General features: G+C 46.8%; 1 protein-coding gene across 2 annotated transcripts; it reads left to right on the top strand.

The window, feature by feature from the left end:
* The first annotated feature begins 1,082 nt into the window (after positions 1 to 1,082).
* On the top strand, positions 1,083 to 27,252 carry fbxl19 (F-box and leucine rich repeat protein 19). Of its 2 annotated transcripts, none has more exons than XM_085783285.1 (11): positions 1,083 to 1,246; positions 5,388 to 5,588; positions 13,045 to 13,188; positions 13,791 to 13,877; positions 14,804 to 14,989; positions 15,151 to 15,183; positions 17,501 to 18,885; positions 22,501 to 22,664; positions 23,019 to 23,180; positions 25,043 to 25,264; positions 26,861 to 27,252. In XM_085783285.1, exons 2-11 carry the CDS (start codon positions 5,403 to 5,405, stop codon positions 27,235 to 27,237), a joined length of 2,946 nt encoding a protein of 981 aa, XP_085639411.1. In that variant the 5' UTR covers positions 1,083 to 1,246; positions 5,388 to 5,402; the 3' UTR covers positions 27,238 to 27,252. The 2 variants fall into 2 exon arrangements, with proteins under 2 accessions (XP_085639411.1, XP_085639410.1); XM_085783284.1 differs by having other exon boundaries at positions 17,498 to 18,885.
* Positions 27,253 to 27,761: the final 509 nt, after the last annotated feature.

The following is a 27,761-nucleotide window of genomic DNA, read 5'->3' as shown; positions in this document are numbered from 1 at the left end:
AGCAGCAGCAGCAGCAACAATAGAGCCGGAGAACAATAGCAGCTACAACTCAGTCAGTCATTATAATATGAGCGGGTCTAGTTCCTGCGGAGGGTTATTATTATTATTATTATTATTATTATACTATATATATTATTAAACCACTGCTGCTGCTACAGTAACAGAGCCGTTTGTAGGTGTTTTGCATAGTGTTTTGACCCCCCCACACCCCCACCAACACACTCAGTCACTCCTCCACCCCCCTCCTCCTCCTCCTCCCGGGAAGAGGAGCAGAGGAACACGTTGTAACGCGCTGAGGAGGGAGAGAGAGGTAGAGTCACACTGGAGAGACAGAGAGAAAGAGAGAGAGAGAGAGAGAGAGGAGTGAATGGGCACGACTCACTGCGCCCTTCACTTATCGATATCGATCAGTTTGGGTAATCGAGACATTAAAGCCACAGCAGTTAGCCTCGTTAGCTGTTAGTGCTATCTATTATAGCTTTAGCCCCCGGGAGCTAACGTTAACGCAGCCGCAGCAGCAGCACCACCACCAAGAGGCTACAGCGATGGGACGCGTGTGAAGCAGTCCGCAGCTAACAGCAACAAACCTGGAGCTAACAGAGCTAACGGAGCTAACAGCAGCAGCAGTCCGGAGCTAACGGAGCTAACAGCACCAAACCTGGAGCTAACGGAGCTAACGGAGCTAACAGCAGAAACAGTCCGAAGCTAACGGAGCTAACAGCACCACACCTGGAGCTAACGGAGCTAACGGAGCTAACAGCAGCAGCAGTCCGCAGCTAACAGCACCAAACCTGGAGCTAACGGAGCTAACAGCAGCAACAGTCCGGAGCTAACGAAGCTAACGGAGCTAACAGCATCAAACCTGGAGCTAACAGAGCAAACGGAGCTAACAACAGCTAACAGCACCAAACCTGGAGCTAACAGCAGCAGCAGTCCGGAGCTAACGGAGCTAACAGCACCAAACCCGGGGCTAACGGCAGCAACAACAACAGTAGCAGTCCGGGGCTAACTGAGCTAACAGCAGCACCAAGCCCGGGGCTAACGGAGCTAACGGAGCTAAAGGAGCTAACAGCAGCACCAAGCCCGGGGCTAACAGCAGCAGCAGCAGCCGGCCGGGCGGAGGGAGGAGGAACAAGGAAGCGCTGGAGAGCTGGAGAGCTGGAGCTAACTGTCGGCTAACTACCTGGTGGCTAACTGTTGTTTCTAATGAGCGACCACCGAGGAGCATGCGACCTGATACGAAGAGGTGAGTAGTAGTGGTGAGCAGCACCTGCAGCAGCACCTGACGGACTGGGGGGGTGGGAGGGGGGGGCACACAGGTGTTGCCCCCCCCGCCCCCCCCAGGTGTCCAGTGGGGGGGGTTGGGTTTGGGTTTGGTTTCCACACACATCATGAAACATAATGAAAGAGGAAGCGTCACGGACTGTTGTTAGCCTGGTGCTAGCAGGTTAGCATCTGTAGCGTAGCGCTGATACCGTTTTAAATGAGGGGGAGGGGGGGTACAGATGTGTCAGTACAGATGTGTGGATGTTTAATCACCGAGCCTGTGTCGGTCGGTGTGTAATCCGGCCGCAGGTGCCTCATGTTCGGCCGCAGTGAGTGACTAGACTGACGGGGCTAGCTGCTAGCTGTTAGCCGCTAGCCGTTAGCATCATCATCTCCCAAGTGGAGCCAGATGCGCAGCTCCATTATTGTTGTGCTGCAGGTTGATCAGTGATCGATCATCCGGATCATCTGGGGGCATGTGAGGAGGGGGGCGGGGGGGTCCTCCTAGATCCAGTGTCCACGGATCGATCACCCAGCACGGATCAATAATCGGCAAATGTTTCAGTTAGCTGCTGTAAAATAGCTGTCAGTTTAATCGATCATTGTGAAGTGTTGAGTTCCTCTCATGTCAACAACCTCTGCTGCTGCTGTGAGCCCATAACCTGCTCTGTTCAGCTATGCTACACGATATTAAAGTATTGATAAGGTGTGAATGTGTTTGTTGCAGCTGCTGTTGGACTGACAGTTCGATCACAGACTCTCTGATCAGCTCCCATTCACTGATCAATTATATTTGGATCATGACTGAACTGGACCTGTTATTATTATCTTCCATTTGTCCATAAAACGTCAGGAAGCAGCAGAGAGACATGTCTGCAGGTCCAGAGGGAACACAGGGTTTTAGATGAGTTCTGTCAGATTTAAAGGGATAGTTCACCCAGAATTCAAATTTCCATGGCTTCTCTGAGTTACAGGGGGTCTCAGCGTAGCAGTGCATGTCCATATGACGGTTGAGAACGGAGCTCACTTTTCTTCATAACAAAAAGACACACCAAAAAACATCCAAATACCTCCATAGTGCTCGTCTGTAATGTCCCTCTTGTATTGAAGCCCCGACATGAGAAATTGTTCCGAAATAAATTAAATAAGTCTATATTTTAAGCTTGTTTGTAGCGGAAGCTCCCAGTGTTGCCCTGCCGGAATCTCGCGTGATTTGCGGAGCCGTGAACTACCAATTCAAAGTTATTAACCTTTATTTTGGTGCAGATCTGCCGATACGGTTCCAACATTATCTTTTTTTAACTTAAAAGGACAACCAGGAGTTTTGTTAAAGCGAAGTGTTTCCACACTACATTTATGAGCCTCCGCACCGTGAAATTCTTTGACCGGGTCAAGACAGACTCATGTTTTCATTCATCAAGAATTAAAGTCAGAGGTTGGAAGACGATCACATACCGTCGTAGTTCCCACCATAAACGGAGATTCATACGGCGGCGTTATTCTCATGACTCGCCACGAAACCGAAAGTAAAGAAACGCCGGTCGGCTCGCCCAGCATTTCCACCACCACTAATAATAACAAAATAACCATAGAGACAAAACCATAGATTTATCTAAAATGGACCATTAACAAGTGGTAACGGAGATTCATCCACATTAATATCAGACTTTTTATAACCAAATAGAAACTCCTCGTTGTCCCTTTAAAATATAGACTTATTTAATTTTTTTTGGAACAATTTCTCATGTTGGGGCTTCAATACAAGAGGGACATTACAGACGAGCAGCATGGAGGTATTTGGATGTTTTTTTGGTGTGTCTTTTTGGACGAAGAAAAGTGAGCTCCGTTCTCAACCGTTATATGGACATGCAGTGCTACACCGAGACCCCCTGTAACTCAGAGAAGCCACGGAGGACTCTGAAACTTCTCCCAGCCCTTAGTCCACATGAGGGGGAGTAGGAGATCATGAGTGAAATTTGAATTCCGGGTGAACTGTCCCTTTAAAGCTGACACTGATCAATAACTCGGCGTCTCCACAGGTGTGATGGAGAGCAGGACTCACCTGTGGGGATGCGTCAGAGCTGACAATGCTTCTGATCAATGATCGGTTAAAAAACCAATCAGCTGTGAGTGAACACCGGTCACCGTGACGACATCATCACGTAGGGAGAGGCGCCCGACCGTCAGAGCCAATCAGAAGCCCCCGCCGCCGCTGCAACGTGTCGACAACATCGTCATGTCCAACCCTCAACTGATTTTCAAAATAAAACATCCCGAGAGTTTTCAAAGTAAAAGACGGGTTGAGGCTTTTCAGAGTAGAACAGAGTCGGCAGGTGTGTGTGGTGAAGCCCCGCCCCCGTCGCCAGCCACACCAAAACACAGCCACATGTGAGTGTGTGTGTGTGTGTGAGACTGAAAACACAGCAGACACACACACACACACACACACACAGCTCAGCTGCGTAGCGTCAGAACTGATCAATCAGCAGCCGATCGATCAGTCGATCAGATCAGTGACCAGACCAACATGACGCCTGTGATGTCACTGTTACTTCTTGTTTTCACAATTAATCGTGGTATTAAACGCCACAATTAATTAATCGTAAAGATTCCTAAGGCAAGGCAGTTTTATCTGTATAGCCCGTTTTTTACCACCAGTTTGTCTCAAAGGGCTTTACATCCCATCATAACAACATCCTCTGTCCTTAAGCCTGGTTTATGCTTCTGCGTGGCAGCGACGGCCGACCTACGGCGTAGACCCGACGCCGTCGATGAGCATTGGAAGTTCTGCGTCGAGGGAACGCGTTGCTTCCGGTCACAGTAAACAACGGCAACTGAAAAACAAACGCTTTTATTGCAAATGTTGAAGCGCAGGCGACGGAGAAGACGTTTGTGGAGGTTATGGTCTGTCGTCTGTCCGACCAGTCGAGGCTGAACGGGTGAATTACCACACTGACGTTCTGAGCGGACCAATCACAGTACTTGTGGTTCGCGTCGCGTAGTCAGGATTTTTGAGAGGTGTACGTCAGGCTACAGCGTAGCTACACCGTCACTAGGGATGGGACTTTTTGTCGACAAATCGACAAAAAATCGACACATACTCCCCTCGACAAAAAAAATGGAGTGTCGACATGTCGAGGGGTGCGGGGCTTGTGGGATTTCCATGTGTAAATTGCATTTTGTCTTTCAATATTTCCTATTCAAATAAACAGCAGAAAGTGCCACTTTTCCCCTAATGAAATAAAATATTTTAAATGAAACAAATCCACTTTTTCTAAATGGGATAGGATAGCTAGGCTACTTGACCCTCATTCTGCTTCACATGTGACGGATGTGTGCGCATGCTGACAGGCGACAGAGTCAAGAGATCAGCTGTCTGGGCTCCCTGCAGTCTAGGTGATGGTGCTGTTGATGACGAGTCCGCCTCCACAAAAAGGGCAAAACCATCGGCAAAACAGGATGCCATGGTTGCATTCTTCGTAGAGGACCGTGGACATGCACGGAAAAAAGAAAAGAAAAAAGAAACCGAATGCGTGCTGCCTCGTCCGCTTGTGCCGACAGCATCGTTAATAAACCACAACAAAAGCACGTGTAGCCCCCCCCTCGCCCGCCCGCATATCTGCTGCTGCTGTAAAAAAAAAAAAAAAAGGGCAGACAATTCGACAAAAAGTCGACACATGGGCCTCGATAATCGACAATCCAAATCCTGTGTCGTTCCCATCCCTAACCGTCACCGCGACGCAGAAGCATAAACAGGCTTTAGACCCTCACATCCACTGAGGAAAAACTCCATGGAAAACCCTTTTAACAGGGAAAACCAGGAGAAAGCTCAGGGTGAGCAACAGAGGAGGGATCATCACCCAGGACGGACAGACGGGACAGAGATGTTGTTACAGACAAGAAAACAGTTTATAGTTTATGACAGAGAATGTGAGAAACATGGACATGTTAACAACAGCTGATGAAGGCCATGAGACTAGAGAGACACATGAAAGCTGCTATTGATGTCATATAATGTTGTTGTCGTTGTTTTTAATTTCTTTATTCTGTGCATTATCATCATTTAATATGAACTACGAGTACTGACTCTTTCTCTCCTCTCCTCTCCCTCTCCCTACCAGCTGACTTGTTGTGGGATGTCGGGCAGTAAGGCGCTGGGTGGGGGGGCCGGCGGGGGGGCGAGGCGCAGGCGGACGCGCTGCCGGCGCTGCCAGGCCTGCATGAGGACCGAGTGTGGAGAGTGTCACTTCTGTAAGGACATGAAGAAGTTCGGAGGGCCCGGCCGCATGAAGCAGTCCTGTCTGCTGAGGCAGTGCACCGCGGTGAGACACACACACACACACACACACACACACACACACAAGCTGTTGGCTGCTATGGTAACACACCCTGTAAGCCCATCATCACCTGCTCTGTGTCTGGCTGGGATGTCCTGTCCGTGGTCCTGAACGCTCCTCCTCATCTCCGACGAGCTTTTAGGTCGCAGCAGTCGGACAGAGAGAGGTTATAGAGAGCCTCAGAGGAAGCAGGAAGTAACGTCACCATCAGTAGCTGGGTTTCCATCCAAGTCGTATCGAATTTAAAAGCGGATTTTGTGAAAATGCGCAAAAAGCAAATGCGAATTTATGACCGTTTCCATTCATTATTGTTTTGCGATTATTGGGAAAGGAGGAGGAGTGGTGCACCGTGAGATTACATCATAAGAGAGCGTGAATGTATCCAACAGTTGACACTCAGCTGACACTCAACATCATGGACAATTTACGTACTTTCCAGACTATAGACGCACCTGTATAAGCCGCACCAGCTACATTTATACATATATAGGCCGCACTTGAATATAAGCTGCAGGTTTTCATGTTGTAACATGAGATATTTACACAGAAAGACAGTAGGGAACTGTGACAGTCTGTTTTGGTTATGCTCCTCTCCTCCATGTGCATCTGTTTACATACGAAGCCGGTGAAAAATCAATAAGTTACATAACGATGTTACGGTGTGTGTTTGTGTCGTCTTAACCGTCATAAACAACAGATTACGGGTTACAGAGCGTTTGTGTTGCAGTGCAGAGAGGAGAGCTGGGAGACCGGGGCGTCGCTGGGTGAAGTCCAGCAGCTTCACCCACAAACTCTGCCTCAATTCACATCATCTGTTTCCATAACAACAACTCGCATTTCCTTTAATCGATACGCTGACAAATCCCCCCCCTCCAAGCGTATAAACTTTTATGCACATTTACTGCCTTTATTCGAATTTCTGGCGTTTCCATTCAAGTATTTATTCGCAATTTTTGAAAATGCGAATAAAAAAAGGTGGATGGAAACGCAACTACTGCTCCCTCTCAGGTGTTTTACTGCTCCACCTCTTTGCCCAGAAGACAAAAAAAGTTGCACACTCAAATATCCCCGACTAGTTTACTGTTTATTTCTCCCTCATGTGGCTTTGAACTGTGAAATCTGTGACCTTAACCGTGGTCTGTAGTGCAACTATGATTTAAGTTTTTGCTTGAGAATTATTATTACTGTTCATATCAAGAATGATTCTGTGCCAAGAGTTGATGACACCAACTTGATGTTAGTTATTTTTTTCATATTGTTCATATGGCAATACATGCAAACTCTATTTTGCCAAAACAATATTATATTCTGTTACTGACCTAGATATGGAGCAGCCTAGGTAATGTTGTCAAAATAATCTGTTATTAATCATTATAGTAAAAGCCAATAGTATTGATATGTGGAGTTAGAGAGGTGAGGCCATAGCACCAGCATGTGGACGTACTGTCTCACAGTTGCTCCAGCAGCTCATCAGGGGAGTTGAATTTCTGCTCAGGAGTTTTGAAAATTAGAGGGAACATTGGTCGCCATGGGAACTCAACGGTCTCCATGTGAGTGAACGGGAGTCAAAGTTTTATTTCTAAAGTGAGTGAATAGTGTGATGATAAAACTCTCTGAGCTTTGACCTCTACCTGTTTAAAACACCACGGTTCATGAAGAGAAACCAGCAGTTTGTTGTCAAACGGCAACAGAAGAATGGATTTAATGTGACAACTAGAGATGCACATTTAGAATAAATAACCCTTTTTTTCTGACCGATAACCGACACTCGTTAACCGATTATTAACCGCTAACCGATAAGATTATGATGCTGGTGGCGCACGGGAAAAAAAACAAAAAACGATCACTCCAATTTTTTGTTTTTTGCCGTTAAACACACACGTGCTCTGTCTCAGCTGATGGTTCATATGGAGGTTAGACGGTCCAGTAGAAGTGTGTTTATATAAAGCAGCAGCCAAACAGCAGACTGAAGGAGCAGCAGAGCTCCTCTGTGGAGCTGCAGGTGAACGACTGGAGAGCAGCAACGTTATCTATTCTGCTTTTATTGTTTTCATTTTCTCAGCGCCGTAGTTACAGGTGATGCACATCTATGTCCGTGTAGTAGACTTGTAGTTCTTGAGACCGGTCTTGGTCTTGTCTCGGTCTCGACAGTGTTTGGTCTCGGTCTTGTCTCAGGTCTCTCGGTCTTGCAATGTCTGGGACTGGCAGAACGGTCTGGAAGGGATTTGTAGTCTACAACATCCAGGCAGCCATGCTGTTTTTTTGGATATCATTACTAGGGGTGTCACGGTTCTCCAAATCCTCGATTCGATTAGATTCTCGATTTTTTTTTCTTTTTCTTACAGCACAGATGCCTATGCTATTTTCAGACTAGTCTAGTCTACGATCATTGGTTTTATTCATCAAATTTTGTACAGTAAATCTTATTTCAAAAGATGGGATACATATGAGTGATGCAATTTCCATAATGTATCACATTAGGCACTAATGGTCACATTTAAATAATTTATTTACAATATAAAGGTAACAATTTTACCAAGAATGCCCCCAAAAATCATGATCCAGGGGCCAAAATTGCTCCCAAGGTTTTGAAACAAATATATTTATATCTGTTAGGGGTGTCACGATTCTTCAAATCCTCGATTCAATTTGATTTTCGATTTTAGGGTCACGATTCGATTTGATTCTCGATTTTTTTTTTTCTTTTTCTTACAGCACAGAGGCCTATGCTATTTTCAGACTAGTCTAGTCTACGATCATTGGTTTTATTCATAACATTTTGTACAGTAAATCTTATTTCAAAAGATGGGATACATATAAGTGATGCAATTTCCATAATGTATCACATTAGGCACTAATGGTCACATTTAAATAATTTATTTACAATATAAAGGTAACATGCCCCCAAAAATCATGATCCAGGGGCCAAAATTGCCCCCAAGGTTTTGAAACAAATATATTTATATCTGTATATTATCATACTTTTATTTTCATTACTTTACCGTTGCGTCATCTCCTGATGTCGACTTAATGTAATGTAAACGAGATTGCGCTGATACAGAGAGTCATGTGACAGACAGCGGGGTGCGCCCCCTTCAAGTGGAACCAATCACAGGCTCTTTGTGACACATACTTGGTTTCCATCCAAGTCGTATCGAATTTAAAAGCGGATTTTGTAAAAATTTGCAAAAAGCAAAGCGAATTTATGCCCGTTTCCATTCATTAGTGTTTTGCGATTAGGAGTGGTGCACCGTGAGATTACGTCATAAGAGAGCGTGAATGTATCCAACAGTTGACACTCAGCTGACTCTCAACATCATGGACAATTTACGTACTTTCCGGACTATAGACGGCACGCACCTGTATAATCTGCACCAGCTACATGTTAAAAGAAAATACTGTACATATAGGCTGCACTTGAAGACGCAGGTTTTCATGTTGTAACATGAGATATTTACACAGAAAGACAGTAGGGAACTGTGACAGTCCACTCGCTTTTCAGCTGTTTTGGTTCCGCTCCTCTCCTCCATGTGCATCTGTTTACATACGAAGCCGGTGAAAAATCAATAAATGTAGCGGTGGATAACGTTACATAACGATGTTACGGCGTGTGTTTGTGTCGTCTTAACCGTCATAAACAAAAGATTATGGGTTACGGAGCGTTTGTGTCGCGGTGCAGAGAGGAGAGCTGGGAGACCGGGGCGTCGCTGGGTGAAGTCCAGCAGCTTCACCCACAAACTCTGCCTCAATTCACGTAACCTGTTTCCATCACAAAAACTCGCATTTCCTTTATTCGATACGCTGACAAATCCCCCCCCCCTCCAAGGGTATAAACTTTTATGCGCATTTGCTGCCTTTATTCGAATTTCTGGCGTTTCCATTCAAGTATTTATGCGCATTTTCACAAAATGCGCATAAGAAAAGGTGGATGGAAACCCAACTACAGACGCGTTGGCGCTCGTCCTCTCGCGTTCTACAACTCATGCGAAATAGCAAAATATGGTGCAACTAGTTGTTGTTTTTTGTTCTCGTTCTCGTTCTCGGTCTCGGTCTTGAGCTCAACTGGTCTTGGTCTCGGTTCAGGCGGTCTTGACTACTAGTCTACCGTGTAGCTTCATGTATTGTCTGATCTTCCTTCATGTCGGCGGCTGCTGCTGCTGCTGCTCATACTGTCAGTCCTGTGGGACTTTTAGCTGTGAAATACGACTGAAGGCAGGTGAAGTCTGCAGGTGTCGACACGCCCCCATGAGCTGACGACATAAGGAGCTAATACAAAAAAAATTAAAAACCAATAGTGTTAATGGGTCAAAGTTCTTGTTATCGGTTAAAGGGTTAATCATGTTTTATTTTACAAAGTTTGACAACAAACTGCTGGTTTCTCTTCATGAACCGTGGTGTTTTAAACAGGTAGAGGACAGAGCTCAGAGAGTTTTATCATCACTCTATTCACTCACATTAGAAATAAAACTTTGACTCCCGTTCACTCACATGGAGATCGTTGAGTTCCCATGACGACGCTATATTACTTCCTGCTTCCGCTTCGGCTCTCTACTACTCTATAATTCACATTTCACTAGTTATTACTGATACAGAACAATGACAGTGTTTTCTATGTTTCCATGTTATTATCAGAAACATCAGTCAGTCAGCGCTTCACCTTCATCAGCTGCTTTTTGTTAAACCAGTAAAAACATGAGATACTTTCTAGAGAGGGAGTGTGTCTGTAGAGTGTGTGTGTGTGTGTGTCTGTGTGTCTGTAGAGTGTGTGTGTGTGTGTGTGTCTGTAGAGTGTGTGTGTGTGTGTGTGTGTGTGTGTGTGTGTGTGTGCAGCACCTCAGCCTTCTTCCTGTTGGCTCAGTACAAGTCACATGTTCATCAGCTCAGCAGGATGTGAAGAGACAGGACGTGTTCAAATAACCACCGAACAAACCTAGTGTAGCGCACACACACACACACACACACACACACACACACACACACACACACACACACACACACACACACACACACACACACACACACACACACACACACACTTCATCCAACCAATCAGAGTTCATCACATTGATGCAGAAATGACAGAAACAGATGTTGGAAACACACATTTATTTACACACACGCACGCACACATAGACACACAAACATGGACGCACACACACACACACACACATAGACACACACACACACCTACCTACCTACACACACACACCTACACACTAAAACCATCTTCAAACTGAAGGTGTGATGTTTTTTATTTGTGTGGATTCTTCAAATAGCAGCAGAGAGCTGCTGGAGCCCAGCAGGCGACGATGCTGGGTTTCCATGGTAACCAGAGATGGTTGCTGGAGCTGCGGGTTGGCTTTGATCCATCCATCCATCGCCGTGGTTTCATAGAGATGCTCACACACACACACAGCCACACACACACACACAGACACACACACACACACACAGCCTGTAGATGTGCTGGTGTTCATATCATTGATGTGTCTATTGTTCCGTTCTGAAGCGACGCCCCCTGGTGGCCGGTCAGAGGAGAACAACCACCTCACTGACTCACCTGTCTCTCTCTCTACCTCACTGACTCACCTGTCTCTCTCTCTACCTCACTGACTCACCTGTCTCTCTCTCTACCTCACTGACTCACCTGTCTCTCTCTCTCTACCTCAGTTCAATATAAATTTGCTTTATTGACATGAATGTTACCAGAACTACCGTAATTTCCGGACTATAAGCCGCTACTTTTTTCACAGGCTTTGAACCCTGCGGACGATGCGGCTAATTTATAGATGTTTACTGGCTAACGGCCTCCGGGGGGCGCTCTAGCAGGAAGCACAAGTGAGACAGACATGTGGGGAAAGATTATGCACCGAAGAAGACACTAGTTTAGAGTGTTGGTGCAGCGTTTTATTTTCTAACCAGGCATGTTACTGTCTGTTGGTGCTGTGTTGATGCCATTCAGGCACAGTTTGAAAGAAAGCATAAGCAGGATTTCCCCTGTGGCTCTGCTACATTTTTACCTTCATTAAAAAGCTCCGGAGTAATTGTGATGGTTAACTACTCACTGACTTGTGACTTGTTACGAGTGAGAACGGAGGCTCTCTGTCTCCACCTGGCGTCTCACGGCTGTGTAACATCAGTGTAGTAACTAGGTGTCCCAGCTCTCATCTCTGCACCCCAAACACAAACGTAACATACTTTGTAAACCATAATGTTTTGTTCATGACGGTTAAGAGTACAGAAACACACACGTCGTAACATGGTATATGTTATGTAACTTTATCCACCGCTCCATTTATTGATTTTTCGTTGTCAACAAATGCACATGGAGGAGAGGAGCGTAACCAGAACAGAGTAAAAGCGAGCGGACTTGCACAGTTCCTACTGTCTTTCTGTGTAAATATCTCATGTTACAACATGAAAAACCTGCTGCTTATATTCAAGTACGAAATGTATTTTCTTTTAAAATTTAGCTGGTGTGGCTGATACTCAGGTGCTCTATAGTCCGGAATTCACGGTATGCTTGTCACTACCCGATTTGCGACGCTACCTGATCTGTGAAAAAACTGGTCTGCGCATGCGCAGACCGGCCGCCATCTTGGACAGCTGCCTACGGCAACTCCACTTGGACAAACTTCATTTGGGCACTGCCCGATTTGCGTACATGCTTAAAGTTCTGTGAATTTAAAATACGGTACTGTGAAAATGATTAAAAAATAAAATAAAATAAAATAAAAACCGCGGAGGTCCGTCATAAGACAGCCGCGGCAGACTCGTTTATTCAGTGAGTGTTGTGGTAGTTGTGATTGTTTGTGGTTGTCATGGTGATGAGGCCGGCGAGAAAAGAGGACAGTAAACATTAAAAGTCCGCCTGTGTTCCTGTTTTCTGAGCATCAAGATCCAGACCACCACAACCAACCCTCAGTTACATTACTAATAAAGTATTAAAAAAAATAAATAAAAAGATAAACCGTCTCTGGCGACGCACACAGGGCAGTGATCCTAAGTCAATTCAACTAAGTTTGTCCAAGTGGAGTTGCCGTACGTGGCTGTCACAGATCGGGTAGCGACAATGCTGCCAAAGCATCAAGAATAAATGAAACAAAAGAAACACTGACTCGTCTGTCTGTCTGTCTGTCTGTCTGTCTGTCTGTCTGTCTGTCTGTCTCTCCACCTGAATGATGATATGTTTGTATTATATTTAAGTGTTTGTATTGTTATGTAACCTGCTTCTATCTTTGCTTTACCAGTGCAATCTCTTAGCCAGGTCTCCCTCGCAAAAGAGATTTAATATTTAATCTCAAGGGACTTTCCTGGTAAAATAAAGGTTGAAAATAAAAAATGTTGCCAAAGCATCAAGAATAAATGAAACTGACTCACCTGTCTGTCTCTAACCTGTCTGTCTCTAACCTACCTGTCTGTCCGTCCCTCTGTCCCTCAGCCGGTGTTGCCTCACACGGCGGTGTGCTTTGCGTGCGGCGAGGCGGGGAAGGAGGACACGGTGGACTCTGAGGAGGAGAAGTTCAGCCTCTCTCTGATGGAGTGCACCATCTGTAACGAGATCATCCACCCCAGCTGCCTCAAGGTCAGACCCCGCCTCAATCACACATCAATACTTTACTGTGTATTATTGATAAGGTATTTCATTTCATTTTGATTTATTTCATTCATGGTATTCTCACATAATTGCACATATACATAGTGTACACATTTTCACCATGAATGAAAAGGAGCAGGATGAAGAAAAAACTTATAATACCTGCTCCTCTCTGTTGTTACAAACTTCATTGGCTTACTTCAACACCATTATTATTCTCTGTTTCAAAATATTAAAGATGATGAAACATAGTAATGACAAAAAAAACAAACACACAAAATAACGGTAGACACCACTCGCCTATCTATCTTTTCTCTTTTTCTCCTTCTTTTTTGTAGATACCTATCTTTTCTTTTTTAAACATTTTCTTAAGCTGAGACATACTTGTACAACTTTTCAATTCCTTGCTTTGTGAATGCCGTAGTTTTACACCTGCAACAGAAATACACATTTGTTTTAAGCTTAACCTTGCAAATGTATGTTTGAAATCGAGCTTCAGTCTTGTTGTCCCCTTCCTCCAATTTAAATTATTAAATTATACTTAATTACTTACTTAATTATATTGATGATGTCATCGCCTCTCTCCTCAGATGGGCAAAGCTGAAGGAATCATCAACGACGAGATCCCAAACTGCTGGGAGTGTCCCAAGTGCCACAAGGAGGGCAAGACCAGTAAGGTGAGTCGCTGCTTCCACCTTTCACCAGGGTTTTAAAGGGATAGTTCAACATTTAGTCAAACTGGCCCATTGCCCATAATCCCTATAGTCATAGCAGTAGGTTCGTTATACCTTTAATTGTCGGTGCAAGCTGTTTTTAGAACGGCGGAGCAGAGCCGTGAGCTGCTCAGAGCTACGCTACGGAGGCTCATTATGGGATTTCTTGGTTTCCCTCATCATCAAACTCATCAAATACACAATCCAACAACTCCACAACGCTCTGGTGGACAAGTTGTGAGCTGCACATTCACCACGCTATGAGATAATAACACAACGTTACCACACAGAGTTGTTTTAGAGGGAAATACAGAGACTGTTGATGAAAAACTGTCCCTGAAGGCAACGTGCATCAGCGGTTTTGCATGAATTTCCCTCTAAAACAACTCTGTGTGGTAACGTTGTGTTATTATCTCTGTTGGATTGTGTATTTGATGAGTTTGATGATGAGGGAAACCAAGAAATCCCATTCAGGAGTGTGTGGTGTCATAAAATGTTTACACTTCCACTACTACTTTTTCTCCGTCCATAAGTTTTTTGTTGACTTCACCTTTAGGACCGTAGACAGCGTAGATCTTGTTTCTGTTTTGTTCTTTTGATTGTAAAGACTACCATACATCTAAAACAAAACAAAAAAATATAGGAAATAAATAAAAAGGAATAATAATTTGGAAGTTACATCTATGCGCTACACAAATTGAAGGTGCAGTGAGGTCAAACTCAGTAAAAGAGAAGTTAAGTAATTCAGCAGTTTGACTGTTTTTTAATGGTGCAATAAGTTTGTTTTGTATTTTAGTTACAGTTACTGTCAAATGGAAAATCAATAATCGATAATAATAGAAAGTCCAATCAATAATCGTTATTAATCCACATGCTGACTCTGTGTGCAGGACCAGGCGGACGGCTCGGGGAAGCGGCGGCTGGACAACGGCGAGGTCGGTCGCTGGAAGCTGACCGACGACCCCCCTCCTAAGAAGAAAGCCCCCCCCTCCGTGGACGAGGGGGGGCGGACCGAGGGGGGGCACAAGAGGAAGAAGGAGAAGGAGCTGCCGCAGGACTCTGGGCCCAAGAAGAAGGTGCGTTACCACGGCGATGCAGGACTTCCTGTACAAGCTGCTGCTGCTGCTGCTGCTGCTTCACAATAAAAGCCTGAATACAGTGACCTGAAGCACAGAGGGACATCACTGCAGGGCTTTTATTTTGAAGGTTACTGACTCTCCTCTCTTGTTTCCTGCAGACGAAAGGAGCTCACGAGAAACGTCTGAAAAAGGTACACACACACACACACACACACACACACACACACACACACACACACACACACCTCACTGTGGACAAACAAAGTGAAACTTTATTGAGCTGTCAGTGTGGACAGCTTAAATAAAGTTTAGCGACTGAGCTCCTTTAATATTGGTTATTGACCGTTCGCTAAGCCCCTCCCTCAAACGGCCACTGTCCAATCCTAGGTTAGCAACCGTAACTATGCGCGAGAGGTCTGTCGAGGTTTAAGCAGAGAACAATGTGCTGAAGCGATGTGCAAGCCCGACACTGGTTAAGTTTTAAAGCCGATTCTAGAAAAAAGTGGTAAAAAAAAAAGAAAGATTTCTATTTAAAAAAAAAAAAAGTGGTAAAATTTCTCAAACCTTTTTTAAAAATTCTAGAAAAAAGTGGTAAAAAAAAAAAAAAGTGGTGAAAATGTTTCCCCCCAAAATAAAAAGTTAAAAAATTCTAGAAAAAGTGGTAAAATTTCTGTTAAATAAAAGAAAGAAAAAAAAAGTGGTAAGATTTCTGTTTAAAACAAAAAAGTGGTAAAATTTCTCAAAAGTTTTTTCAAAATTTTAGATAGAAGTGGTAAAATAAAAAATAAAAAATAAAAAAAAGTGGTAAAAATGTCTCCCCCAAAAAATAAAAAGTTTAAAAATTCTAGAAAAAGTGGTAAAATTTCAAGAAGAACTTGGGGACCTTGTTGAACACTCTCAAGGACTTGATGGAAAACAGTTACTCCTTGCTCCTTGTTGCTGCTCGCCGATGTTGCTGGAAACTCCATGGTTGTGTCCGAAATCCCCGCTACTCACTATATAGTGACCAGGCCATGTTGTAGTGGTGTCTGAATGTTTAGTGATTATTAATGTTCATTATATAGTGACTGAATCTATCCCACAATTGACCGGTGTAGCTACCAAATAAATGAAGTAGTGACCAAATAAATGCAGTAGTGACCGGTGTAGCTACCGAATAAATGAAGTAGTGACCGGTGTAGCTACCGAATAAATGAAGTAGTGACCGGTGTAGCTACCAAATAAATGCAGTAGTGACCGGTGTAGCTACCAAATAAATGAAGTAGTGACCGGTGTAGCTACCAAATAAATGCAGTAGTGACCGGTGTAGCTACCAAATAAATGAAGTAGTGACCAAATAAATGCAGTAGTGACCGGTGTAGCTACCGAATAAATGAAGTAGTGACCGGTGTAGCTACCAAATAAATGAAGTAGTGACCGGTGTAGCTACCGAATAAATGAAGTAGTGACCGGTGTAGCTACCGAATAAATGAAGTAGCGACCGGTGTAGCTACCAAATAAATGCAGTAGTGACCGGTGTAGCTACCAAATAAATGCAGTAGTGACCGGTGTAGCTACCGAATAAATGCAGTAGTGACCGGTGTAGCTACCAAATAAATGCAGTAGTGACCGGTGTAGCTACCAAATAAATGCAGTAGTGACCGGTGTAGCTACCAAATAAATGCAGTAGTGACCGGTGTAGCTACCAAATAAATGAAGTAGTGACCGGTGTAGCTACCAAATAAATGAAGTAGTGACCGGTGTAGCTACCAAATAAATGAAGTAGTGACCGGTGTAGCTACCAAATAAATGCAGTAGCGACCGGTGTAGCTACCAAATAAATGCAGTAGTGCAGCAGCCTCAATAAATGTGTCCAGCTGTCAGAGTTGTCCGGTTGCAGCTTCCACAGACTCCCACAACAAACGTCGGAGCAAATTTCCTAACAAGCTTTATAAACTGACCACATGCTAATTTCTGTTAGCCCGTCTATGAGATTTGACATTATACATTAGCATTAAGCTAGCGGAGTGGCTGTGTGTGTTTTGAACGTGGTTTCAAACTATGTGGGTTTGATTGAACAAATTTTGATGCTTAAATATATATATATATATATTACCGCTTAATATATTGCTTTACTCCTCTTTTTATGTTGCTACACCGGCCGTTACCATGGTTGTATCCATGGTAACTACACCGGCCGTTACGATCGCGGTCGGAACGTTTTAATTACGCAACGTAATTCGTCATTAACTGTGCGGCGGAGTAGTGTCCGAAAGTGTTTTTTTATTTGACCAGTGAGTCACTATATTGAATTCACTATATATTAGTGAGTAGGGAGGAGGGAATGAGGGAGGGGTTTAGGACACAACCCATGTTTCTTAGAGGAGCACGGCGAGAGTGAAAGCTTGACAGACATAGTGACAGTAAGCAAGGGGGACGGGGCTTAGTGAAGGGTCATTATGGGATGTCTTGCCACTGAGGTGTTTCCTTCTGTGCTGTGACTAAATGTGAGCGTCTCTCCGCCAGAAGCCCAAACAGGAAGCGCCCGAGTCCAACGGCCCCGCCTCCTCGGCCGGGGGAGGAGGAGCTGCCGGACCGCTGGGCTCCTCCTCCTCCTCCTCCTCTTCTTCATCTTCATCTCAGCCCGGCGGTGGCGGCGGTGGCGGCAGCGGCGGCGGCGGAGGGGGGGCGGGAGCAGGAGCGGGCGGCACGTCGAGCGCCGACCAGCGTTCCCACCACCGGGAGAAACTGGAGCGCTTCAAGAGGATGTGTCTGCTGGAACGCCGCGCCGACTCCTCCTCCTCCTCCTCCTCCAGCTCCGAGTCCGACTCCGAGTCCGACTCCGACGACGACGACGAGTCCCTGAGGGGTGGAGGGGAGCAGGGGGGCGGGGGCTCCTCGCCGTCCTCCTCCTCCCCGGCCCCGCCCCCTCCTCCTCTTCCTCCCGTCGTCGGCTACGGCAACAACAACAGCAGCGGCGGCGGTCGGGCGGAGCGGGAGAGGAGTCGCAGCGAGCGGGAGAGGGAGCGGGAGCGGGAGCGGCGTCTGGCGGAGCTCGGCTTCAGCGCCAGCGAGGAGTCGGAGGGGGAGGGGGGAGGAGGGGGGCGGGGGGGGGAGGAGGAGGAGCGCGAGGAGGAGCAGGGAGGAGGAGACAAGGCCCGAAGGAGAGAGGCGACGGGGCCGCCGGCGCCGCGAGGACGGAAAGGAGCGATGTTGTTGGACGTTGGCGAGGAGGAGGACCGGACCGGCCGTAAGAACGCCTCCTCCCTCCCCCCGCCCTCGCCCCTCTCGTCCAATCAGATGCCTCCGTCCTCGCAGCACGACGGCGGCGGCGGCGGCTTCCCGGCGAAGCAGCGCAGCAACGGGCAGGAGGCGCGGAACGGGCGGACACGAGGAGGGACGGGCGGCGGGAGGGAAGGTGGCGGGGAGAAGGAGAACGCCAGCGGAGTTCTGACCAATCACAGACACGGTGGTGGAGGGGGCGGGACCAAGGGCGGCGGCGGCGGTGGGAGCCGTGGCAACAAGATCCGTAGCAACAGCAAGAACCAGGCGTCTAGGAACTCCTCCTCCTCCTCCTCCTCCTCCTCCTCCTCCCTCCCCACCTCCAACGGCGGCGGCGGCGGCCTGATGATGTCGGCGATGGCGGCGTCTCCGTGCTCGCAGCCGTCCCGCCTCGCGCCGCGCTCGCAGATGATGAAGCGCAGCCCGCCCGCCGTGCCCTCGCCGCCGCGGCCGGTGCAGATGGAGCGCCACCTGGTGCGGCCGCCGCCCGCCTGCCCCGAGCCCAGCGCCCTGCCGCTCGCCGGCGGCGCCTCGCACATCGTGACCCGCGACACCTGGCTGCGAGTCTTCGGCTTCCTGAGCCACCGAGAGCTCTGCGTCTGCATGAGGGTGTGTCGCACATGGAGCCGCTGGTAGGTGACCTCACCGCACCTATGACGTCATCACTTCATCACACCTATGACATCATCACACCTATGACATCATCACTTCATCACACCTATGACATCATCACTTCATCACACCTATGACACAATCACACCTATGACATCATCACATCTATAACACAATCACACCTATGCGCTCTAAATTTGGTCCAGTTTGGGTCAGTGTGAAAGCACATCGCACTCTAATGCACCAAAACTAGTGCGGCCTGAGGAGGTGGTCTCGGTTCGGCTCCAGCTGAACTCTGGTGCGCACTAGTTGATGTGTGAAAGCAACCGCACTCTGGTGCGACCCAACTGCCAGGCGAACTCAATAGGTTTGAGCTAAAAGGGCTCCCGTAGTCGTTGACAACGGGTGAACGCAACCGGAAACCAGCCGGAAGTACCAAACTAGAAAAGTAGATCGGAACTATCGTTTGACAAGAGTTATACATACAAACAATATAGAAATAAATGACCAGAGCTACTAACAACTGGCCCTACTTGAGTCGCCATCATGAAAGTTTTATCAATCAGCGCTTCCAGATTTCAACCGGTAGTCATGGAGACATGACACTCTCCAAGTTTGGTCCCGAGTGACAAAAAGCAGGTGTGAAAGCAACCGCACTAACTGAAAAATGAAACAATGTATCATTTTAACATTTGCGCACTAGGGTGCGCACTAAACATGTGTGAAAACACTCTTAAACTCCTCCACCTGAGGCAGGAACTCTCCCCCGACCTGGAGGGTGCAAGCCACCTTTTTCCAGTCGAGAACCATGTCCTCAGACTTAGAGGTGCTGATTCTCATCCCGGCTGCTTCACACTCGGCTGCAAACCGCCCCAGTGCATGCTGAAGGTCCTGGCTCGAGGGAGCCAACAAGACCACATCATCCGCAAAAAGCAGAGATGAAATCAAGTGGCTCCTGAACCGTACCCCCTCCGGCCCTTGGCTGCGCCTAGAAATTCTGTCCATAAAAATAATGAACAGAACCGGTGACAAAGGGCAGCCCTGTCGAAGTCCAACAGGCACCGGGAACAGGTCTGACTTACTGCCGGCCATGTGAACCAAGCTCCTGCTCCGGTTGTACAGGGACCGTACAGCCCTCAGCAGAGGGCCTCCGACCCCATACTCTCGGAGCACCTCCCACAGGATGCCATGTGGGACACAGTCGAAAGCCTTCTCCAAGTCCACAAAACACATGTGGACTGGTTGAGCAAACTCCCATGAGCCCTCGAGCACCCTGCGGAGGGTGTAGAGCTGGTCCAGCGTTCCACGGCCAGGGCGAAAACCGCATTGTTCCTCCTGAATCCGAGGTTCGACTATCGGCCGAATTCTCCTCTCCAGCACCCTGGAATAGACTTTCCCCGGGAGGCTGAGGAGTGTGATCCCCCGGTAGTTGGAACACACCCTCTGGTCCCCCTTTTTGAAGAGAGGGACCACCACCCCGGTCTGCCAGTCCAGAGGCACTGTACCCGACTGCCACGCGATGCTGCAGAGGCGTGTCAGCCACGACAGCCCCACAACATCCAGAGACTTGAGGTACTCAGGGCGGATCTCATCCACCCCCGGTGCCTTGCCACTGAGGAGCTTCCGGACTACCTCAGTGACTTCAGTTTGGGTGATGAATGAATCGACCTCTGAGTCCTCAGCCTCTGCTTCCTCGACGGAAGGCGTGTCAGTGGGATTGAGGAGATCCTCGAAGTATTCCTTCCACCGGCCGACGATATCCCTAGTCGAGGTGAACAGCTCCTCTCCTCCACTGTAAACAGTGTTGGCGGAGCACTGCTTCCCCCTCCTGAGGCGTCGGATGGTTTGACAGAATTTCCTCGAGGCCGACCGGTAGTCCTCCTCCATGGCCTCCCTGAACTTTTCCCAGACCTGAGTTTTTGCTTCCGCGACCGCCCGGGCTGCCGTCCGCTTGGCCTGCCGGTACCCGTCGGCTGCCTCGGGAGTCCCCTGAGCCAGGCCAGGCTCGGTAGGACTCCTTCTTCAGCTTGACGGCATCCCTTACTTCTGGTGTCCACCACCGGGTTCGGGGATTGCCGCCGCGACAGGCGCCGGAGACCTTACGACCACAGCTTCGTACAGCCGCGTCAACAATGGAAGTGGAGAACATGGTCCATTCAGACTCAATGTCTCCGGCCTCCCTCGGAATCTGGTCAAAGCTCTCCCGGAGGTGGGAGTTGAAGACCTCCCTAACAGGGGATTCTGCCAGACGTTCCCAGCAGACCCTCATGATACGCTTGGGTCTTCCAGGTCTGACCAGCTTCCTCCCCTGCCAGCGGATCCAACTCACCACCAGGTGGTGATCAGTTGACAGCTCAGCCCCTCTCTTCACCCGAGTGTCCAAGACGTACGGCCGGAGGTCAGATGACACGGCTACAAAGTCGATCATTGACCTCCGGCCAAGGGTGTCCTGGTGCCACGTGCACTGATGGACACCCTTATGCTCGAACATGGTGTTTGTTATGGACAGACTGTGGCTAGCACAGAAGTCCAATAACAAAACAACACGGCTGAGCTGGGGAGCTATGAGCAAGCCCACACCAGCTCGCCGCCTCTCACCGTGGGCAACTCCAGAGTGGAAGAGAGTCCAGCCTCTCTCAAGGAGTTGGTTCCAGAGCCCAGACTGTGTGTGGAGGTGAGCCCGACTATCTCTAGCCGATACTGCTCAACCTCCCGCACGAGCTCAGGCTCTTCCCCCCCAGCGAGGTGACATTCCATGTCCCTAAAGCCAGAGTCGTTGTTCGGGGATTGGGTCGTCGGGGCCCCCGCCCAAGACCGCCACCCAAATCACACGGCACTGGCCCCTTCTGAAACCTCCCGCGGGTGGTGAGCCTACGGAAAGCTTGCTGTTTTCTTCTTCATAGGGGCTTTGGAACCGCTCTTAGTCTGACCCGTCACCTAGGACCTGTTTGCCTTGGGAGACCCGACCAGGGGCATTAAGCCCCGGACAACATAGCTCCTAGGATCATTCAGGTGCTCAAACCCCTCCACCACGGTAAGGTGGCGGTTCAAGGAGGAACTCCTCAGCCTTTAAGAGTATTTTATGTTTTAGGGATGGTCAATGACTTTTTTACTCATTGAGTGCCAGCCCTTTTATAAAATTGTCAGTGCCTTGTGCCAGCATTTTGGGGCATTTTGAGTAATATTTCAAGACCCACAGAATATTTTGTACTATGACTCTGAAAACACAAAATAGCTCAAAGGGAAGAGGAGACTCTCTTGATTTATCTTAAGTTGAATAGAGCCTGGTTGCACCAAAAAGACCACTTTTTTTCTAGAAAGCTGAGAAAAATACGTTTTTGTGAAAGAGAATCTCTCAAGAAAAACAGTGATTTATCCGTTTTTAAATTTGGCTTCAAAAACATGTAAGACATCTGAAACATTAATTTCACGTGTATGTTTTTTCATTGTACAAAAAGAAAAATAACTAAAATACAAGTATGACATCTATGACCTCATCACATCTATGACATCATCACTTCATAACAAAGCAAAGCAAGGTGTGGAGAAGTGGGCGGGGCCTGAGCCTCAGTGGGCGGGGCCTGAGCCTGAGTGGGCGGGGCCTGAGCCTGAGCCTGTCCTGTGTGTCTCCCCAGGTGCTGTGACAAGCGTCTGTGGACCCAGATCGACCTGAGCCGGCAGCGCTCCATCACCCCCCCCATGCTGAGCGGCATCATCCGGCGCCAGCCCGTCTCCCTCAACCTGGGCTACACCAACATCTCCAAGAAGCAGCTCATGTGGCTCATCAACCGCCTGCAAGGTAACCTAGCAACCTGGCCTCACCTGTCCTCTCTGTCCTCACCTGTCTGTTCATTATTGATATACATTTCTTATTTGTAATTAAATTAAGAGACTTAAAATGATAATTAACTTCAAACAAAAACGATTTAAATGAGGGCGAATAATACTGAAATTTATATTTATGGATATGAAACTTCCCCAATAAAATATAAAGGTTTACTATAGTACATAGTTTATTTTCTTTTGAATTTGAAATAAGTAATAGCTAATGTTCTTTCCCTCACTGTTTTGTGTTTTGTTTTACATAATATATAGTCTCTCACCTGTCTCACCTGTCCTCACCTGTCTCTCCCCCGTCTCTCCCCCGTCTCAGGGCTGCTGGAGCTGAACGTGTCCGGCTGTCCGTGGGCGGCGGTGTCGGCGCTGTGCCAGGCCGTCTGTCCCTGTCTCCGGCTGCTGGACCTGAGCCGAGTGGAGGACTTGAAGGACTCTCACCTGAGGGAGCTGCTGGCCCCGCCCCCCGACACCAGGACAGGTGAGACACCGGGGGGGGAGAGGGGGGTAAAGTTTGCTGGAGGAGGCAGGGCTTAAGACTAGCATTTTTTCCCTAATTTATTTTAACGTTTAGGACGTGATGAGTGCAGCGTTTCCCCTGGAGCATCAAGAACTGATTATATATTAATAGATATTTTAAATATTTATTGTCTATAATTAGTTATGTCATTATACTTGGATTAAATTTAAAGTCCCAGTCTGTAACTTATTTGTCTTTTTCTGATCAAAAATCAAACCTGTCTTTCATAAATCCGTATTTGACTGAAGGTGAATCACAGCTGCATCCAAAGTAAAGCTTTCTGGTTCCTTAGAATGAGTTGTTACAAGTCGTTACAAATACAGAAGTGGGCGACGCACCGAACCGAGGCGGCCATGTTGCATCGTGACCGTAGGTAACCACGGAAACGGCCTGTTAAAACCGTCACCACTGTGTAGTGTGAGGAAGGACGGAGGCACCGGTGTTGCATTCAGGTGCAGTCAGGCAGACGGCCGTCGGCAAACCAACCGGATGTCATTTTACTAAAACAATACCACATCACCATGACAACATGTTGTCAGACCACTTGTTTACATAGACGCTTGTTTATCCTGTTACATGCAGCGTCTGTTGTCTGTCTGACGTCTGCCCCATTTCACCTGAATGCAACATCAAGAATACGTTCAGATATGCAACCGCTAAGCTAGATGGAGGGAATTCCTACGTACTGGGGCTTTAAATTTACTAGGGCTGTTTTCGACTAAGGATTTTCATAGTCGAATCTGATTCGTCAGATTTTGCCGTAGTCGACTGATCGTCGAACCTTTTTTTTTTTTTTAGATAGCAGCAAATTTGCGACTTTTTCCCGTTTCAAACAAAAGAGCTAAAACACCCCAAAAATATGGTAGGTGTAAAACGAATACCTTTAGGCCTATTTATTTTCCACACTTTGGATGATTTTTAGTAGCCATTGTGAGCCAGGGTATGCGTTTATGTCACGTTGCCCTGGACAACGCTCCTTTTGCTCGGACTGTGAGTGGCAGATCAAACATCCCTCAACGTGATGAAGGATAGCGGTGGTCGTGGACACAGAGAAACCGGGTAAAACATGTAGTATCAAAACAAACTGAGGTCAGAAGGACTCGACAATCCGTACATTACGTTAATCAATCCTGTAACACACACAGTGTGACCGCGGCACCGGCAGAGAGACAGACAGGCTGCAGAGGGACGAGATTACAGCTGTGACTCCCGACACTTATGGTGCGTTCATGACAACTCGGAAGTCGGAAAAAAACAAGTTGACGGTCCTACTGCTCACCTCATTTGAAAAAAAAAAAAAAACCTCCACTCATTTGATTGTGCAACTGCAGTGGGTGATTTATTAATACGTAGTATGAAGCTAAGACTACCGTTTAAACGCACACATCATTTTGAACTCTTTATTAACAGAAAGTAGGCAGATTTTGTATCAAAATAGTCTTTTTATAACGAAAAAAGACATTCTATGTAACAATTTATGCTCAGCAGCCGTGGGCACCCCCATATAGTCAGAATGGTACGGTCTTGGTTAGATTCGACTACGAGGTTCATAGTCGAATCAGACCCCTCCGAATCGAATCGTCGAATAGTCGACTTTTGGAGGTCAGCCCTAAAATTTACCCATTCATAGTGTTGTGAAATTAATTAATTCATAATAATCGTTAAAACAGTGATTATTGAGTCAAGACGATCTGTAACGATGACATCACAGGTGATAGCCAATGACAGAGAGCGACAGGTTAACAGGTGACCTGATGCTTTCATCCCAACGACGTGTCACTGAGGAAGTGTCTCTGCTCTCTGCTCTCTGATTGGTCGAGCAGCTCACGGCGAGACCAGAGCGGGGCGCTTCCAGAACGTGACGGAGCTGCGATTGGCCGGTTTGGACCTGACGGACGCGTCGTCCCGGCTGCTGGTGCGCTACGTCCCTCACCTGAGCCGCCTCGACCTGAGCCAGTGTGGCGGCGTCACGGACCAGACGGTGCACACGCTGTCCTCGCCGCTGTCGCCGCTCAGGGACAGCCTCACCCACGTCAACCTGGCAGGTGAGACGCCCGGCCGCTGGTTACTATGGTAACTGACTGGTGTCATCAGAACAGACGTGTCTGACGTGTCGACACCAGACGACCAATCACAGACTCAGACAGCAGCAATGGACACGGAGCAGAGAACGGAGTTTCCTTCCTTTCTTCATTCCCTCCCTCTAAACACTCCTTACTTCCTTCCCTCTTTCCTTCCTTCCTTTCCTCCCTCCCTCTAAACACTCCTTACTTCCTTCCCTCTTTCTTTCCTTCCTCCTTCCTTCCTTCCTTCCTTTCTTCATTCCCTCCCTCTAAACACTCCTTACTTCCTTCCCTCTTTCCTTCCTTCCTTTCCTCCCTCCCTCTAAACACTCCTTACTTCCTTCCTTCTTTCTTTCATTCCTCCTTCCTTCCTTCCTTCATTTCCTCCTTCCCTCCCTCTAAAAACTCCTTACTAAGTCTACTAAAGTCTTAAGTCATAAAAAGTCTTAACTCTTATAAAAGTCTTAAATCTTAAAAAGTTGTAACTCTTATAAAAGTCTTAAAGTCGTAACTCTTATAAAGTCTTAAATCTTAAAAAGTCGTAAGTCTTAAAAAGTTGTAAGTTTTAAAAAGTCGTAACTCTTATAAAAGTTGTAACTCTTACAAAAGTCTTAAGTCTTAAAAAGTCTTAACTCTTATTAAAGTATTAAGTCTTAAAAAGTCGTAAGTCTTAAAAAGTCGTTGTAACTCTTATAAAAGTCTTAACTCTTACCAAGTCTTAAAAAGTCGTAACTCTTATAAATTTCTTAAATCTTAAAAAGTCGTAACTCTTATAAAAGTCGTAACTCTTACAAAAGTCTTAAGTCTTAAAAAGTCTTAACTCTTATTAAAGTATTAAGTCTTAAAAAGTCGTAAGTCTTAAAAAGTTGTAAGTCTTAAAAAGTCGTAACTCTTATAAAAGTCTTAAATCTTAAAAAGTCGTAACTCTTATAAAAGTCTTAACTCTTACAAAGTCTTAAAAAGTCGTAACTCTTATAAATGTCTTAAATCTTAAAAAGTCGTAACTCTTATAAAAGTCTTAACTCTTATAAAGTCTTAACTCTTATTAAAGTATTAAGTCTTAAAAAGTTGTAAGTCTTAAAAAGTCTTAACTCTTATGAATGTCTTAAATCTTATAAAGTCGTAACTCTTATAAAAGTCTTAACTCTTATTAAAGTCTTAAAAAGTCGTAAGTCTTAAAAAGTCGTAACTCTTATAAAAGTCTTAAATCTTATAAAGTCGTAACTCTTATAAAAGTCTTAACTCTTACAAAGTCTTAAAAAGTCGTAACTCTTAAAAATGTCTTAAATCTTAAAAAGTCGTAACTCTTATAAAAGTCTTAAGTCTTAAAAAGTCGTAACTCTTATAAAAGTCTTAAGTCTTAAAAAGTCGTAACTCTTATAAAAAGTCTTAAGTCTTAAAAAGTCGTAACTCTTATAAAAGTCTTAAGTCTTAAAAAGTCGTAACTCTTATAAAAGTCTTAAGTCTTAAAAAGTCTTAACTCTTATAAAAAGTCTTAAGTCTTAAAAGTCTTCTATCTGAGTTGGTGAAGCCGTTAACCAGTGTCTATCTGTGTGTTTATCTGTGTGTGTGTGTCAGGTTGTGTGAAGGTGACGGAGCAGTGTGTCCCGTTGCTACGGCGATGCTCCTCCCTGCAGACGGTGGACCTGCGCTCCTGCTCCCTCCTCTCCTCTGAGACTGGACAGCTGCTCTCCTTCCCCCCCTCCTCCTCCTCCTCCTCCTCCTCCTCCTCAACCACCACCAACACCAACACCACCACATCCTCCTCCTCCTCCTCCTCCTCCTCCTCCTCCTCCACCACCGTCGCTGCTTCGTCCACCACCACCACCTCCTCCTCCTCCTCCTCCTCGGCCTCCTCCTCCTCCTGCTCCACGTCGGCCTCCTCCTCCTCCTCCTCGTCCTGCTCCTCCTCCTCCTGTCCTCCTGAAGACAGAACGCTACTGAAGAACAGCTAAGCTCATGTGACGCCTCGCTACACTACACACGGGTGAGGAGGAGGAGCAGGAGGAGGAGCAGTGGACGTTTCCTCTGGGGGAGGAGGAGCAGGAGCAGGAGGAGCAGCAGAATACTGGGATCGTTGGTGGTTAATAGTTAATAGAACCTGAGCATGTACATATTTGTTCTCTGTACAATTCTGGGTGTGTGTATATATCTGTAGTTTACTGTAAATGACCTGAACCCCTCAACCCCCCCTCAGCCCCCCTCAACACTCCTTATCTCCTCCTCTCCTTCCTCTACTCCTTCTCTCCTTCACTCCCTCCCTCAAACCCCTCCCAAACACTCCTTATCTCCTCCTCTCCTTCCTCTACTCCTTCTCTCCTTCACTCCCTCCCTCAACCCCCCCTCACCCCCCCCCAAACACTCCTTATCTCCTCCTCTCCTTCCTCTACTCCTTCTCTCCCTCAACCCCCCCTCAGCCCCCCCCAAACACTCCTTATCTCCTTCTCTCCTTCCTCTACTCTTTCTCTCCTTCACTCCC

Source organism: Trachurus japonicus, chromosome 8, assembly GCF_045865225.1.
Source record: "Trachurus japonicus isolate A0001 chromosome 8, Traja_1.0".
NCBI lineage: Eukaryota > Metazoa > Chordata > Actinopteri > Carangiformes > Carangidae > Trachurus > Trachurus japonicus.
The sequence above is the reverse complement of the archived record's forward strand: the minus strand, read 5'-3'. Positions and strand labels throughout refer to the sequence as shown.

Bases quoted from the DNA above. Each gene is read 5' to 3' on its own strand.
- fbxl19 (XM_085783284.1), top strand. From the start codon at position 5,403: ATGTCGGGCAGTAAGGCGCTGGGTGGGGGGGCCGGCGGGGGGGCGAGG. The intron at 13,189-13,790 runs GTCAGACCCCGC...CTCTCTCCTCAG, and splicing joins TCCACCCCAGCTGCCTCAAG to ATGGGCAAAGCTGAAGGAAT. The intron at 23,181-25,042 runs GTGAGACACCGG...TTGGTCGAGCAG, and splicing joins GCCCCCCGACACCAGGACAG to CTCACGGCGAGACCAGAGCG.